This window comes from Triticum aestivum, chromosome 4A, assembly GCF_018294505.1.
Source record: "Triticum aestivum cultivar Chinese Spring chromosome 4A, IWGSC CS RefSeq v2.1, whole genome shotgun sequence".
Lineage (NCBI taxonomy): Eukaryota > Viridiplantae > Streptophyta > Magnoliopsida > Poales > Poaceae > Triticum > Triticum aestivum.
In genome coordinates, this window is record NC_057803.1 from 512,484,695 (window position 1) to 512,497,188 (window position 12,494).

Sequence of the window (12,494 nt, forward strand, 5' to 3'; positions counted from 1 at the left end):
TTAACCCCAGGAAAAAAATCTTGAATGTTTTCTCTAATCTTGGGGGGGGGGGGGGGGGGCAGCCTCCTCAAAAGTGCACATAGCTCCGCCGATGATGAGATCCTTTGTCGGTGGACGCTGACATCAGTTCGCAGCACAACCATGTCCTAGGGTGAGAGGAGGGAATAATGGAGATGGGGAGAGAGGAGATGGAAGGTGCCCGCCACCGCCTACCACTACACAGACCTTTGCCCAGCTTGGTTTTGACCGACCGCAACGAGCGGAGGACTGGCGTAAAAAAATTATATCATTCAAAATATGTTTCAACGTGTAGTTGAAAAATGTTGAACATGTATTCAAACATGTCAAAAAAATTAATCATGTTTTTGAAAAATGTTAAACGTGTGCAAAAATGTTTTAGATGTATACAAAAAATGTACAATGTGTATGAAGAGAACGGACATCAAAATATGTATTTGCAAAATATTAATCACGTATTTGAAAAATGCTAAACATGTGCAAAAAAATGTTCCTGATGTATACGACAAATGTAAAATATGTATTAAAAAAGTAGACATCAAAATATATATTTGAATTTAAAAAACATTTATATATAAAAAATCCTAATGTATAACAAAAATATGCAACGTGTATGAAAAGGTAGACATCAAAATATGTATTTTAAAGAAAATGTTGTCATGTATTACCTTGTCAGTTATTTCTGTTCTAAGGGTGTATTTGAAAAAATGTTACCCACGTAAACAAAAAATGTACCTGATATTAAAAAAATGTACAATGTGTATGGAAAGATGTAGACATTTGTTGAAAACAATAAAAAAATGAAAAAGCTGGAAGAATACCAATGAAGAAACACAAAAATTTAAAAGAAAACCATTGAAATCCAACTAAAAAAACCCAAAAAAGCAAAGGAAAAATGTGTATAAAAACACGTAAAGAGAAAGAAATTTTAAGACAATGAACATCTTATAGAAAAACATAGAAAAATAAAATAAAAAGAAAGAACTCAATAAAAATCGAAGAAAATAAGTGAAACCCGTACAGAAAAGCACAGAAAAGGAAAGAAGAGGAAAAAAGCAAGCAAAAACTGGACTGGTCCAGCCAGTAGATACCAAAGAAGGAAAAATAAACGCAGTACAACAACCAAGCGGGCATTTGCCACAGAGACCCGAGTGAACCCTGATTTCTGGGCCGGCCCAAACGCATTTACCAAAGAAGGAACTTTTTTTTGAAAACATGAACATTTTTGAAAAACAGCGAAAATATTTCCGTATTTGAGAACAATTTTGAATTCTAAACATTTTATAAATTTGTGCATTTCTCAAAAAAGAAAAAGAAAAAGAAAAGAAGAAAAAAACAGAAAAGATAAAAAGGAAACAAAAAAGAAAGACCAAAACAAAAAAACCTGAAAGAAAACCAGCTACAAAAAACATCAGGAAAAAAAAACCAGTTTGGGGAACCTTCTAGAAGGTTCCCAAAACCGGGAGAAAACCACTCGCCCGCAATAGCATGCTAAGCGCTAAATGGGCTCCAGCCCACTGAGCTCTTCGCGTCGCCCCCTTCTGTGAACCTCCGCCATTTTGACGCAAAATGCGTCAAATAGGAAATACCCAGTTCCAACACCACGCCTGATGTATGGGTTAGTTGAGCCTGAAACAAGTTCAAATGGATAAGTGAGTAAAACCAATAGTTTAGGGGCATAAGAGCATCTCCAGCCGCGTCCTAGGAAAGCCTTTTCAGGCGTTTTTTTGTGTCGGCGCCGAAAAATCGGCCCAGTCGCACCCCCAGGAGCCCGATTTTCGCCGGCCTGGGCCGAAAACAGTGCCGGCGGACCCAGGCCGAACCCGGCACGCTGGGGGGCGGCCGGGGGCGCCGGGGCGAACTGTTTTGGCGCGAAAAAGCCGCGGGCCCGCCGCGTCAGGGACACGGCTCTCTTCTCGCCCCTTCGTCGTCCTCATTGTCTCGTTTCCCGTGGCGAATCAATGCCAAAGCTGTCGCGCGCTGCCGCGCCGGTCAGCCTGCGCCATTGATGTCTCACGGGTGGCGCGGTGAAGACCGGATGACGCGCGTCCCTCGCCCTCCCTCGCCCGCCACGCGTACACACGGCGGCACGCGCACGGGTGGCGCCTCGGCCTATATAAGACACGCCCAAGCGCACTCAGCGACTCGCACTCTCTCGCCGTCGTCGTTCCTCCCTCTCCTCTCTCTTGCCGTCTCCAGTTCATCACACTCATGGCCGAGCGCTTCCCAGGCAACGGCGCGGCGGCGAACGGTTTCGGCCGCCGCCATCTTCACGAGGACGAGACTCGCCTCCTTTTCGAGGCCGAGTACCCGGTCCCGCCGGACATGCGGGTGCCCGGGGCGTGGAGGATCAGCGTCGGCGGCGTGCCGGTGCCCCCGGTACCCACCGGCGCGGTGCGGCGTGCGGAGATCGCACGCATCCGCTCGTCCCTGCCGCGTGCGGCGAGGGAGGGGCCACGGTACGTCCCCGACAGCCCGCTCTGGGAGCCCTATTTCCGCCGTCGTCACGCCGAGCAGCTCGAGGCCACCAACGGCGTCGTGCCCTCCGGCAGGCTCAACGCCGTCGGCCGGCGTCGTGCCCGGGCGCACGTTGGAGGCCGTCCTCGAGTACATCGAGGGCGGCAACATGCCGCGCCTCGAGTACCCCGCTCCCCCGTCCTTCTCACGCCGCCGGGGAAGCTCCTGGACGCCGAGGTGCATGGAGACTGGAGGGTCCTCCTCCTCGTCCGGCGGCTCTCCCTGCCTCCACCTCCGCCCCGTCAAGCCGGAGCCCCAGGACACGCCTGTCAGCGCGCGCACCCGCAGCTCCGGCGTCCGCATCGGCGACAGCGCCTCCCCCACCGGCCGCTTCGTCCTCGTCGAGCCCAAGCCGGAGCCCAGCCTCCCCGCGGAGTACGAGGAGATAGTCCGGCGCCGCTTCTCCGACAAGGACGCCCTGCGGTGGGCGCGGGACGACTACCTCCGCGACGAGATGGTCCGGCAGCGCCGGGCCCTGGAGGAGATCGTCGCCCGCAAGCGTGGGCGCGAGGACGAGCACGGCATCGTGGTCCTCGACAGCTACGACGACGACGACGCCCCCGGACCGTCCAACCCGCCGCGCCAACCGGGGGAGGGATGCAGCTGGGACGGCGGAGGGTAGGCGGGGGCGACGACGACGACGACGACGACGACGACGGTGACTACACGCGGTTCTACAGCCTCCTCGGCATTTAGAACCGCGTGGGCGGGCGGCGAGGCGGGCGGCGAGGGAGACGGCGGGGGTAGCCCGCGGTATTCTTTTTCCTTTTTTTGTAAAATATGTTTAAACTTAAACGAACTAGCCCGTGTTTGCGTTGTGTTTGCGCTGAATTTGAACACTTTAAAAACCCGTGGGGGGGCGTGACTGGGGGGCATCACGCCCCCAGTGCGCGGTTTAGCGCCGGTGCGCCACCAGGGGGCGATTTTTTACCCCTCCTGAGGGGCCAACGGCTGGAGATGCCCTAACTGGACTTTTTGAAAGAAGATTTTAATATATCATTAATAAATTTAAATTATATTAAAGATATTTCGACAGTCATATTTTTAATATAGCTAGGCTAGATCATTATAAATCTATTGTGTGTTTAATTTCAGAGAAAACAACGTCACTGTGCCCACTGTGCGGCAGAGAGGAGTCCAGTTTTCATGCACTGGTCGGCTAGTATGGAGAGTTTGGTTCTTGCGGACGGACCAGGCGCATGGGAGCGAGATCCCATCAATTCAAGTAGCAGCTCATTACTTGCAGAGCTATATGCAGTCAATTGATTTATCAAGGAGGTACAATATAGAGGAAATTCTTAAAGGCAAGATGGCAGTAATGGATTTGGCCTCGGCTATGGAGAGCAATGTGATGAAAGCTTCCCTACCATGGCCTGCACCGCCGGCCAACCATGTTGCACTCTCTGTCGACGGATCTTTCTTTGCGGTCGACGGCTCAGCGACAGCCGGCCTGATAATGAGAAAACCTAATGGTGGGGTGGTCTTCGTGGCATATTGCTATGTGTTTAACCGTAATGATGCATTAGAGACGGAGTTACATGCTTTGATGCAAGGGATGGTATTGGCGTTGCAACATAGTGATGACCCGATTATTGAACAGTCAAACTCCTCGAAGGCGTTGTCGGCTTTGACGGGGGATGGCTTGTTGAGATCGGCATACGGGCATTTGGTGGCGGAGACCAAGGTTTTTATGGAAGATAGGGAGTTTATTTTCTTAAAAATTAAACGTGTACAAAATAGGATGACAGATCGGTTGGCGTCGTATAGTCGTACGGATAGTACCACTGTTGTATGGCTACATAAACGGCCGTCATGTATTGAGGAATTTCTGCGTGTCGACTGTAATCCTATTATAATGAAATAAAACTCTTTTCACTCGAAAAAAAGGAAAAAAAATAAAAGGAAACAACATCACTGGTTTTGCAGCATGTGAGAAAAGAAGAACTAGCTTATTATAGAATGCACAATTAACTCGCCACCATTCTCTCTTGACCTCTCCTTCCATTTTGGCCACCTTCCTTTGGTTTGAGCGCTCCGCCATTCCCCCGTCGCTGCTCCTCTTGCATTCCTCGATCCACAAAAGGGCGAACAGCATAACAGATCAGAACTTTTTTGGCACATTTTTTATGTTCTTGGTCCACGAACAAGAAGGCAACAAGGCGAGGATCGGAGGCCACTGGCGATGCACGCCGCCCTCTTCTTCTTGCTCTCCTTGACCAGCGCCTCCGCGTCCGTCCTCGCCGCCCTCGCGTCTTCCTAAGCTCCGCTCCACCGGCGACGATTGGTCGATGGCGCCGCCCCAGGAGGGGGATCAGTGCGGGAGCCCGGCCGGCAGCGTGTTGATCTGGGTGGTGACGGTGCTGCTGCTCCTCGCCGTGCTTGGCGGCGGCGGGTGCCTCGTGGCCTACGTCATGCTGCCGCCGAGCGAGGCGCCCGGATGGATCCCCTGCGTCGGCCTGGGCCTCGTGGCGCTCCCCTGGGCGTTCTGGCTCGCCACCGTCGCCTACCGGTGCGTCACGGCGCGCTCGGCCGACCGCGCCGTGGCGCCCGCGGCCGCCGCCGGCAGCTAATTGTAATTGGGCTCTTTCATTACTGAAGAGTAGGTAACCATTGTGGATGTTAGTATCGAATCTGTTGTCAGTAAAAATGCATTTAGCAAGGAGAATCAATCTGTGGGGATCAATTATGCATTGCAATATTTGCATGGTTATGAAGTAAAAAAGTTGGTTATCTGAAAGTTGTGGCATGGTTATATTTTGTCTTTTAACTCATTATATGCTTTGCAGTGTGAAGCTGATTGGAGACAGACAAAATTGATGTGAGGATTATCAACTAAATTCGACCGACCCCCGCAAAAAAAAAAAAATCAACCGAGTTTGGCTTAAATCATTTCGATCAAAATCCGACGTGATGGTAGAGGCAAATATAATGGGCACCAACATCTGGAAAAAAAAATTCATAATCATGCGACTAAACTGCACGTGCTGTTTGTGTAACACACAAAAATACAAGTTTTCCTAAGCAATCCCCATTTGAATATATTACCCAAAGATGTATGGAGAACAGATTATATGGTTGTGGTATGCTGATCAATTTCTTAAACCGCTGTGATCAAAAGGTGAAATCATTTACTATTTTCCTTACGGCGGTGAAAGAGCTATGGTCATCATGGTGTTGAAATTATATAACATTTCCCCGCAAAAGAAAAAAAAAATAGAACCTTTAGCCCATTTCATCATTTTCGATAATTCCTCAAAAATCCCATTGTGTTCTCCTAGTGGTCCATAATGTAGGAATAAGAAGTGTGGAAAGTTTAGTCCCGCCTCAATTGTGGAGGGTGTGTTGCCTCACACACTACTAAGAGCTTGAGAAGATGAGTCATACATGAGTGATCCTCCTCCGTCGCCGGCCACGCGAATCCTCGCACACGTGTCATGTTTTGTGATTGATCCAATATGTCACGTCTACACACGGTCTTTTTTTTACCACACAAAAAATAAAGATTGAAACGGCGCACTAATGGAAAAGGAAAACAGAACTGAAGAACTATTGGACTGTTCTAAACCGAGCCGGTTTGTTGTTGATAGTTCTGGAAGGAACATCAGTGTAGTAACCGGAGAAGACAACTTGCATTTTGGTTGGTCTGAATGTGGCTAACTAGAAGCTTATGAATGGGGAACTCAATTTAATAAAAATATCCCATTAATAAATTAATTGTAAAATAGTGCTAGAATGGAATATATCCATCCATATAGCAAATAATGTGAGAACCTTTCAGATGTTCCTTTCATGGCAAAATCTTATCTCTGAATTATCCAGACGATCCTTTGATAGCAAAAAGCATATCTCTGGTCTCTGGATTAAATAGCATCGGTCAGAGATACACATGTACGCGTGCAATCATATATGATTGTCCACTACTGATCTGGTGATATATATGCTTCCTGTGAAGAATAACTTATCTTGCAACGCAGCCATGTAGTTGTTTTCCTTTTCTTGCGAAAGAGATAAATACAATTTTTGGATACAGAGCGGAGAATCTGTACCTATTATTTCCAATTATTTGACCCAACTTTGTAAGGATACAGAGCGGAGAATCTGTACCTATTATTTCCAATTATTTGACCCAACTTTGTAATGATAATGCGTTTCAGTTTGAAAGGAAATTGTTTGCAGTGCACACCACATACTTCATTCGTTCGAAAATTTTTATCCCAAACTTATCTCTCAAATGGATGTATCTAGCATCCATTTAGTGTAGCAGTTACCAAGACTCCATAAAACAGACGTGGCTAGAAAGACCAACAAGGTGGCCATTCATGTTTACGGGTTAAGTGTAGGAGATACACGTCGATCAACTTAGAACAAGAAATCACGGCAGCACGACACATCTTGTATCAAATCTCTGGTTCAGTTTTTTTGGAATTCACCGGAACATCATTTTCGCCGCGGTGGCTGTTACATTATGGTCCGCCCGGAATGCACGGATCTTGGAAAACAAACAGTGGTCGCTTACATATGTGGCACAAAATGCAGCAGAACTTTTACTCCTATGGAGCAATCGTGCAAAGCTACAGAGAACAGAGAGACAAAGAGAACCTTCATCAATGGGCTAGTACGGTAAGTACCTAGTTTGACAGGATGCTTTTCTTGCTCCTCTGCTATCCTCTACACCTGGTGTATCCTCTCTCGTCATTTTGGCTTGGCAAGGAGCCAGCTGCATTGCCATGGAGCGTTATCTTGTCTTTCATGTAATTGACCTGACGGTCTTCCATGCTTTGGTCTGTTTTGAAATACATAAGATAGATGATGCTCTACCTTTTCGTTTCAAAATATATACGTATATCGATGTAACACATTCGACGACATGGTCAATCAAGCATAGCGGTCAGATCACCTGTACCCCCTGTGGTAACGATCTCGTAGTCTATTTTGACATCCCGTGGTGCCTTCATATATTAGCCTCGGATCACATGTGTTCAATTTAAACATCTGACACTGTGCTAATTACAAGCTCAAATGTAGCACACCCATGTACACATTCGATACACATAACACATTCCGGCGGGGGCGAAGCCCGTGCGTGCGTGCGGCGGTGGCGGCGGATTTCTTCCCTCCCCACGAAACATCCGGTCGGCGCGGGACGGCTGGCCTCGCGGTGGCGTGTCGGGCCGCCGGCGGCCTGGGGGTGGCTCCGAGGGGCGGCGCCGGTGCTCTGCTCCTCCGGGCGGTAACCTTGGCGCGCGGCTAGGCCGGGTGCAGGCCGGCGCGCGGATCTAGTGCGGCTGCGGGCGGGCTCGCGATGGCCGAGTCGTGCTGCTGAGGTGGGGGACGCCGGGGCGGCGGCCTCGGTCCGGGCTCCCAGTGGCCTGGGCGTGGACGGCGTACGGGCGCGCGGCGGCTCCTGGCTCCGGATGTGCGCGTGGGGCGCGGATCGACAGCCGGGCACGGCGGCGGCAGGCGTATGTCGGGCGCGGGAACCAGACGGGCGTGGCGGGTGCGGCTCCGGAGCGCGAGGTGTGCTGCGGGCGGTGCACCTGCTCGTCTGCTCTGCTGCTTCGCTTGCGGCTCCGATCTGGATCTGGCGTGAGCTGCTTCTTCGGTCTGGTGCTGCTCTTCGCGATGTGGTGTTGGTTGTTGCGGTGGTGGTGGCTGCGGTGGTGCTGCGGTGGTGGACGGCGGCTTCGGCCAGGGGGTGGTGCGGTTCTGGTCGCGGTGGATCGTGGGATCCCGTGGCCGGAGTGAGGTCGGCCTCGGCAGGGGTGGTGGTTTGTTGGCGGCGGTCGGTGGTGGCGGGCGGTCGGCACATCTCCGGGAGAAATCCTTGCTCCGGTCTTCACCGGAGCCGACGGCGGCGGCGCCCGCGGGTGCCGTGATCTTTCTTGGAAAGCGTCGTCGTGGAGGTGCGCTCCTCCTCCCCACGGCTTTGGCTCCGGAGGGAAACCTCAGATCCTCTGGATCGGGCGATGGAGGCGTCTTCGCGTCTTTCTCCTCCTTGGGGGCATCGTCTCGGAGCAGGCAACGACTGGGAGACCGATGGATGGCGGCATCTTCGCCGTGTGGGTTGCGGCATCTTCGCCGCGTGGTTTGTGGCATCTTCGCCGCGTAATTTGCCGAGGCGGCCTTTTCGGGGGCGCTGATTTCCGTTTGGCAACGAAGATGGCGTCGAGAGGAACTCTGGTCGCGGCTCGGGCTTCGGTAGTCGGATCTTCCCGGCGTGTCCGAGGTGCTCTTTGGGGTACGGTCGGCGCAAGTCCTGCATATTTCCCTTGTGATGATCGTCGTCAGAGTCGGAGCTGTCGGCTGTTCGCGCGTGTGGACTTCTGTTGGCATGTGCCGTCATGGTTTCTGTGCAGCTGTTTGCGGGTTGGCTTCGACGATGAAGGTCTACGGTGAAGTCGGAGTCGCCCGTTCGGAGGTAGCCGGTGATGACGATGACGCTTGCGACTGCTCGGCGGATGTCTTTCCCTTTTTGTAGCTTTGTGATCCCATGTCGGTGGCCAGGTTGACCGGTGGTACCCATTTTATGTGGGTTGGATTGTATCGGTTTTAGTCCGGTTTTCCGTCAATTAACCGGGCAATTCTCACTCCTCCTTAATTAATGAAAATGGCAAGCCTTTTGCCTCGTTTAAAAAAAACACACATTCCGGCGGGTGAATTGTCGTCTTCAAGCGCCTTGTCTATGGGTGAGGCCTTCTTACGCAGCGCTAGTGACAAGACATCTCTACACACATTCTTTTTTTTTAAGTGTGACGGTCGATTCTAAGAAAGGGTTGGCAGGTTGGGGACGTTTTTTTTTTGGAAATTAGCACTAAACACGCTTATACTGAAACAAAGTAATTTCATGTTTTCATGTACTAATTCAAGGATAATTGCTCAACATCGAAGAAAATATATACAACAACATATATGAAGAAAATAGCTCTCGCAACACCCCAAACACACCTCAGACAGTATCTGAGGTCAAGAGAACCTCTTTGAACAACAACATAACATTAACACACAAAGACACTTGATGTTTTTTTACATGGGAAACCCCCAAGTTGGGGTAAAAAGCACGGCTTGACGACACCCAATTTTTTCCCACTATTATCAAGTATGAGATACAACAGATTACTCTTTAGGTAGCGCTAGAGACTCTCATACATCAAGATTTTTGCATCCTGGGTAGCAACAATAAGAAAAACCACAGAAATCTTTTAGGCAAGCTTCTTCCTTCAGTATTCATCTCTCTGTATGTATGTATGTATGTATGTATGCATGTATGTATGTATGTATGTATGTATGTCTCTCTCCCTCTCCCTCTCTCTCCTCTCTCCGCCTCCCCTCTCTCTCCCCCCTCTCTCTCATGGGTTGGTGATGATGTGCATCTGGGCAAGGGCTGTCTCTAGAGCACTACACATGGAATGCAAAAGCATGCCATATTAGAAGTCATATATCTATCCCCTTCACGTTGCGAGTTACCACCTTGATTTAGAGAGGAGTACACCCCCTTTGTTCAACCCAAAAAGATTGTAGAGAAACCATGATGCCAATGTGCACTTTAAGCACCACCACCATTCGACCTGACTGCAAGAAGAAGAAACATAAGACGCATGCCCGTTAGCTTGGTCGTTGTGCTAAATGGGAGGCTAAACATCCCCCGTTCCATCATGTGCAAATTATAAAATGACCCCTAGGCCATAACCCTGATGGGTAGTGGGCTCTTGCACAACTTTGGGCTAGCTAAAAGGATTCAAATGGTCATTTCCTTACATCCCACCACGAGAAGGATATCCCAAAAAGGGGTTAGAGTCCTCTACACCATATCAAGGTGGTCGATCCCGGTGAGGGTGAGGGTTCCACATAGGCATGGCAGGTGCACGATGTGCCCTACCGAGCAGACTTGAAGGGGTAGTTATGGTGTGTGCCATGCCTATCAAATGACAAGCTAACAGAGATGCTCCTTATGTTCCTTTTTCTTGCAGTTAGGTCGAATGGTGGTGGTTCTTAAGGTGCACATAGACATCATGACTCATCTACAATCTTTTTGGGCTCAACAAAGGGGTGTAATCATCTACTCCAAATCAAGGTGGTACCTTGCGATGTGAAGGGGATAAACATATGACCTCTAATATGGCATTTTTTGCATTCCATGTGTAGTTCTCTAGAGACAACCATCACCCATAAGCGCATCATCACCAACTAGAGTGCCCTGAGATGCGTCGACCCCGTCAAGGACACAAATCACCTCTTCATCTCCCGCCCCTAAACCAGCAGAATATGGCAGTGCTTTGGTAGCCCTTGACTCTCCATGCCTCGACGAACTATGGGAAACCCCCTGGCCTAGTACTCCCTTTGCTGCATGGCCCTTTGTGTTGCTTGCCTCTCTGGAAATTTTGGGATGCAAGAAATGCTATGGCTTTAGGGCACATGATCGTCGCTCGGTCTCCACAATCAAGCTTATTATCGAAAGGAGGTTGTCTTCTCATGGCGGCTATTCCTCTCTTCACGTGTTCACGTGCCTATATTTCTGTATTTACGGCTTGCCATAACACTCTTTGAGTAATATATTCGGATGAGAGAGCTCCCTTCGATGGTTCTAAAAAAAGAAGATAGTATTGATTTTTATGGGCTTGTGAGTTACGTGTCAATAAAATATATGAGATGTGTATCATAAAGACAATATCCGTATTATTTTTTAAATACATATTCAATGATTTTTAGTCATATTGATTGTCAAAATTACGCCAAAATACGTGATGTTTTAAACCCGAGAGGAGATAGTAATATAGATTGCATTGAGAGAGAAGGCTTAACGAGGAAGATCTTCCTATAGAAAAGAAGACCTAAAAGGAAGATCAACACTATGATCGTGCGAACATATCCGCCTACCTACCTACTGTTGGAAATATGCGAAATTTACCAAATGATTTTATTAACAGAAATACTATATAAAGCATGACTAATATAGTAGAGATAAAACAAGTCATGCGTTCTGATAGAGAGAAGGTAAATAGCTTCTGCATATATGAACCGTAGCCTATCATATCTAAAGCAGACAATATAGTAAGTAGCATATATGAAGTAGAACCTATCATGTGTAGGACAAGGACTAGAACAAGGAATTGCGGCGGAACCTTTGACAGGAAAGACAAGAACACGTACGGTACAGCAGCAACAGAAGCGCTGGACTTGGGGTCGGTGTCCTAGCCTGCCATGTCGTCAAGGAGGTCTTGGACATCGGGGAAGAAGTCGTCGTCGGGGAAGTAGTCGTCGGCGACCGGATCGTCCGTGATGAAGCAGCCAGTAGTCGCGCTGAGCGCCCCCCAAAAACATTATCACCCATCTCCCGTACAGGACTCAAAAGGTGCGGTTTCAGAGGCCTACTGTCCCGACCTGCGGTGCACGCCGCAAGACAGAATGGGGAAGAACGTAGCAGCAGCGCAGTGGTCGGAACTTTGTGGCGAGAGGAAGAGGAGCTTCTGTTGTGTCTCTTTGGAGAGGAGCGACCTCTCTTATATAGGCACAGGAGAAGGACGCGAAGAGGCTGCGGCAGGAGGTGAAGCAACGAAGGGAGACAAAGCGAACAGGCAGCGGCCGAAGAGGCGCGCCGTTCGAATTCAGTGTCCACTACAGAAAACGTTTCAACTCCCACGTGACCTTTCGTATACCCGTCGTGCGTGGAAAAAATTTAGATATCGGCTCGGCTCATTCTCGCAACCCGCGGCGCGTCGTGACGAGGCGTGGCGTGGCGAGGCGGGCGGCAGAGGAGGAGCGCGCGTGGATATCCCTCTTGTTCTCATGCTCGTACAAGTGGAGAAAGAACCTCCCTTATAAGGAGGTCCAACTCCCACTAAACTAGCAATGTGGGACTAAACTTTAGTAGTACCCCTTGCCTTGCACAAATGGGCTAAGTGGGCCTCTAGGATTTATTAGGAATTTTTGAAATAGTTATTGGGCTGCCCAAAATAGACTAA

The 12,494-nt window shown here is 49.4% G+C and overlaps 1 protein-coding gene across 1 annotated transcript; it reads left to right on the forward strand.

Moving 5' to 3' along the window:
• Positions 1-4,373: 4,373 nt before the first annotated feature.
• Positions 4,374-5,240, forward strand: LOC123082173 (uncharacterized). The gene has a single exon (XM_044504561.1). The coding sequence runs from the start codon at positions 4,824-4,826 to the stop codon at positions 5,103-5,105; it is 282 nt and encodes a 93-aa protein (XP_044360496.1). The 5' UTR covers positions 4,374-4,823; the 3' UTR covers positions 5,106-5,240.
• Positions 5,241-12,494: the final 7,254 nt, after the last annotated feature.

What these genes read in the sequence shown, in the direction of transcription:
- LOC123082173 (XM_044504561.1), top strand. Translation starts at nt 4,824, where the DNA reads ATGGCGCCGCCCCAGGAGGGGGATCAGTGCGGGAGCCCGGCCGGCAGC.